The 4,334-nt window shown below is 38.1% G+C and overlaps 2 protein-coding genes across 2 annotated transcripts; both read right to left on the bottom strand.

Annotated features, from left to right (window-relative positions):
• Positions 1 to 462: 462 nt before the first annotated feature.
• LOC133744968 (uncharacterized) lies at positions 463 to 1,308 on the bottom strand. Its single transcript, XM_062172982.1, has one exon. It carries the CDS (start codon positions 1,306 to 1,308, stop codon positions 463 to 465), a length of 846 nt encoding a protein of 281 aa, XP_062028966.1.
• Positions 1,309 to 1,442: 134 nt separating this feature from the next.
• Positions 1,443 to 2,923, bottom strand: LOC133744967 (uncharacterized). Its single transcript, XM_062172981.1, has 2 exons — positions 1,846 to 2,923; positions 1,443 to 1,516 (listed from the first exon to the last, which is right to left on the bottom strand). Exons 1-2 carry the CDS (start codon positions 2,921 to 2,923, stop codon positions 1,443 to 1,445), a joined length of 1,152 nt encoding a protein of 383 aa, XP_062028965.1.
• Between the last annotated feature and the right edge of the window lie 1,411 nt (positions 2,924 to 4,334).

The following is a 4,334-nucleotide window of genomic DNA, read 5'->3' as shown; positions in this document are numbered from 1 at the left end:
TATTGGCCCCCAATAAAACTTGTATAGAGGGCCAGAAATAAAATAGTAGGACATCAAACTACATTGGAAATATGCAGGTGTAAAAATTCCACACTTGTTGAACTTCAAGCCTCCAAAACTCAAGTTCTATTGGGGGGCAATAGTCTATTGCCTCCCAATAGACGTTTGTAGGGTCAGTTAGCTTTCACAACCCATTGGAAAGACTTGCAACTCAGAAAAAGACATGCTAAAATGAAATAAAAATGGATAGAGCAACCGGAAAAAATCTCAATACAAGATCTTGAAAAACTTAATCAATTTATCAGTCAGCAATAAAATTGAAGGACCAATCAATGTCAATAATCTTTGACAGCAAAAAATGTTAAACTAACCCTCGATAAAATCATCTATTGCCCCCCAGTAGCCTAGTACTGCCCCCCAATACAACCAGTCAGAATGCTAAAACAATTGACAAATTTACATTCAAATAGGTTCAGTGCAGGTCTTCTTGTTGTGCTGTCCCATTTTGCCACATCGACTGCAACGAATGAGCTTCTTTTCACACTCTCCTCTAGACTTGAACCTCTTGAGCCTAGGCCTCCCAGGAGGCCTCTTTACATTTGGAGGAAGTATGAAGCCACTGCTAGAATATTCCGAAGAAGCCATATCAACGTTGGAAATTGGATAAATTGGAAAATCATAGCACTTCTGGCAATAATCAACATGAAAATGCTTATCTATAAAAGCATAAACATCCAATGAGGCAGCTTGAATTGCAGCAAGACCATGGCAGCAAGGAAAGCAGTTAATCGCCCATTTTTTACACGAGCAAGAAACAGTTCCAAGGTCCACAACATAAGAATACTTTGATCTCACTTCATAAACATTTGTATGGGAGTAATGAACATTGAAACGGCAAGCTTTCTCCATACCTTCTTTCAAACGACCCTCCATAACAGGAGTAAGTCGCGAGGTCCAAAGTTGAGCCTCGTCTCTCCTCTCACCCATCATCTGCATCACCCTAATCCGAGTCTGATCAAGCATAGTGTATACTGGCATCTCACGCTCAACAGCAAACCAAGCATTAAAAGATTCAGCTACACTATTAGCCATAATTCCATAACGGCATCCAGGGAAAAATGCGCGGCACCAATTTTGAACATGCAAATCAGCAAGAAATGAATCTATAATATCAACACCACCAACTTCTCTCAACTCTCTTAAATGAAAACGATATTCCTTTTCAGTGAATGAATATGCCAACTCAAAAAACTTCTTTTTAACATCATCTTTCAAAACAGAAGACCCTTTACCGTTGTATTTAGTCATAAGGTTATGCACCAAGTGCTTGTAACAGAAAAGATGAGGATTACCAGGAAATATCTTGTCAAAAGCACTCAACAGTCCAACACCACGATCACTAATAAACGTAATTAATCTACCTTGAGGTTCCAGCAAGCTCTTCAAGTGTTGGAAGAAAAAGGACCAATAGCATCAGTCTCAGAATCGCAGACACACATTGCAAGAGGAAAGAAACCTGCAAACAGAAAAAAAGAGTAAGTCTATTGGGGGCCAATACATGTCTATTGGGAGGCAGTACATGATAGCAGCATGCCACTGCACCGCCAACGGGAGCGTACCGCTCCACATTATCAACAAAAAAAAGAATAAAAAAACAATAATAAACATAAAAAAAATAGAAAGGGGAAATAAATCATAAGAAAATAAACATGTATTGGGGGGCAATATATGTCTATTGGGGGCCAATACATGATTGCAGTGTGCCGCTGCACCGCCAACGGGAGTGTGCCGCTCTACATTTTCAACAAACATACAAATAAAAGATCTTAGAAATGAGAAAAGTACCATGATTTCCATTCTTTCCAGTTGCACAAAGTATCTGCCCCTTGTAGACACTCTTCCCAAAAGTCTCATCGACAAACAAGACGGGAAGACAGAATTCAAAGCCTTTAACACAGCCTGCATAAGCTAGGAAAAGCCTCTGAAACCGATTGCTCGATGGATCAACTTCCAAAACAAACGAAGATCCCGGGTTAGTCTCAAATACAGCATCCCTATACCATGTTAACTTGTTAAACGAATCAGCCTCAGAACCATAAATCATTTCCCTAGCCTTCTGCTTTGCTTTCCAAGCAACCTTGTACGATATATCAAACCCATAAGCTGACTTGAACTTGCTGATAATTTCCCTTGACTTCAATGATAAGTTATAGCTAATGTCCTCTTCAATACATGTCTTGACAATTTTTGATCCCAAAAGCTCATGTTTTTGCTTCCGAAGAACACCTTTGCAAGAGTGCACATTGTTCAAATCACCAATTATAAAGCATCCATTTGCAGGGGATACATAACCACGGACATTCCAATCACATCCTTCGGTTCCCCAATTGGAACAAACCGCATGAATTCTATCCCAATCGTTTCTAATAAACACAAAGCTGAACCCAACTTCAACAGCATATTTTCTAAGCTTCTCTCGGAACTCGGGGGAACCGCCACGAAATTTCTGCCCTACACATTGAATGTAACTAGCCCACTCATTCGACAAGTAACACTTTTGAACTTCAGTCCTAAATGCCTCAGTGAGGTAATCATCTTCATCCACAATACCGGAGCAGCTATCTTCAAATGAAACAGAAGCATTTTTGCTGCAACTTCCATTGTTCTTCAACACTGTAATATCAACACAATCCAACTTGTAAATCTTGGCACCGCTAAACAGCATCTGGAAATCGTCATCATTGCGAAGAAAAAATATAGAACATCCAGGAAGGGAATAATGAAGCTCAATACCATCAGTTGCAGAAAAACTGAACCGTTCACAAATGTATTCTAACAAATGAGCATAGCTCATATATTGATTAATACAAAACATGAAACTTTGTCCAGTATGAGTGCACTTAACAGCCAAAGAACCATCCATATTCCTGTATAAAAAACAAAAAACAAAACAAAATCAAACCACTATTGGGCCCCAATAGACACATATTGCCTCCCAATAGAGGAGTCTGGAACACCAAAATAACTTCACAGAACAGAAAAAAGTTACTATAAACAACTATTTCTGACCTTCATTAAAGACTAAGAGTATCAAAAAAGAAAAAAAGCAGCTCTGTAAACCATCTATTGTCCCCCAATATGGGTCTATTGGGGGCCAATAGACACTTCACAAATACCGAAACGGATCGAACTGTTCTACAACAGAACCACACAAACTTAGCACAACGAAAAAGATCTAACTTAGCACAACAAATTTATAAGCATGAAAATAGCAAATCGAACCAAATAAAAGATGAAATTCACGCTTTTCGAAAAAGAAACAAAAAATAGAATTAACGAACGAAACACAGACAAATCTTCGCGCAATCATTCGGAAATAACAAACCGCGCAGGAAAACAAACTCAGATTCAATGCAGGTGAATAGCAAACATGGATCCAAAAAAAAAATCGAAGAAACGGAATTGAAATCAAAGAAACAGTTCAAACCGAGCTGAAGCAGAGTTGAAATACAGAGCCACATTGCTTCTTTCTCTCTCCATGCAAGCTTCTCTCTCTCTATCGCGCGAACCAGAGTTTCTCTCTCTATCGCGGTTCTCTCTCTTTCGCGCGAACCAGAATTTCTCTCTCTTCGTTTCGCTCGAAATTTTGAAGACGCTGGGTAGTTAAGAAACCTTAAGAGAAAGGGCAAAAATGTCAATAAAAAGATGTAAAAATGGAACTTTTGTGTAAAAGGAAATAAGTCTTTATAGTGTTTTGTGTAAGTGAGAATTAAAAAAACTTCATGGGATAAGTGAGAGCATTGACTCTAAAATTAGGGTAAATGGACAAAAACCCTTTATTTTATTACACCCGTATGTCTGACGATTAAGTTTTTGAATTATGTTTTTATTATGACACTACGGTTTGATTTCTCTCTTACTTAACACACGTGGAGAGATAGAGAGGAATGTGAAGTTTAGAATAATTAAGCCTATTTAATTAGAAAAAGATAAAAAATAGCCCAGTTAGCTTAATACCAGAGTCTTTGCATCGATCTGAGCTATACAACAACAAAAAAAGAGAGCTAGAATTATATCGAATACGAAACATGAGCCACGATTAAGAATAAAATTAGCTAATAGGTAATTAAGTTAGGGTTCTTGACTCAAAGTACAAATTTAGACTAACATTAACCCACTTACCTCACTAGTTTAGTGTTCCCACTTACCCATTTAAAAGCAGAAAGACAATTTTATCCCCCAAATAATTAAGAAATTACAAAACCTAATCTCTCTACTCTCCACCGTCTTCAATTTCTCCGTGACTCTCTTTCTCTCCCCACACGTCTTCAATT

Source organism: Rosa rugosa, chromosome 4 (genome assembly GCF_958449725.1).
Source record: "Rosa rugosa chromosome 4, drRosRugo1.1, whole genome shotgun sequence".
Taxonomy (NCBI): domain Eukaryota; kingdom Viridiplantae; phylum Streptophyta; class Magnoliopsida; order Rosales; family Rosaceae; genus Rosa; species Rosa rugosa.
This window is presented reverse-complemented; position numbering and strand designations above follow the sequence as displayed.

What these genes read in the sequence shown, in the direction of transcription:
- LOC133744968 (XM_062172982.1), bottom strand. Translation starts at nt 1,308, where the DNA reads ATGACTAAATACAACGGTAAAGGGTCTTCTGTTTTGAAAGATGATGTT.
- LOC133744967 (XM_062172981.1), bottom strand. Translation starts at nt 2,923, where the DNA reads ATGGATGGTTCTTTGGCTGTTAAGTGCACTCATACTGGACAAAGTTTC. An exon ending in TGGAAAGAATGGAAATCATG is followed by an intron (nt 1,517 to 1,845) that starts GTACTTTTCTCA and finishes TTCTGTTTGCAG; the next exon opens with GTTTCTTTCCTCTTGCAATG.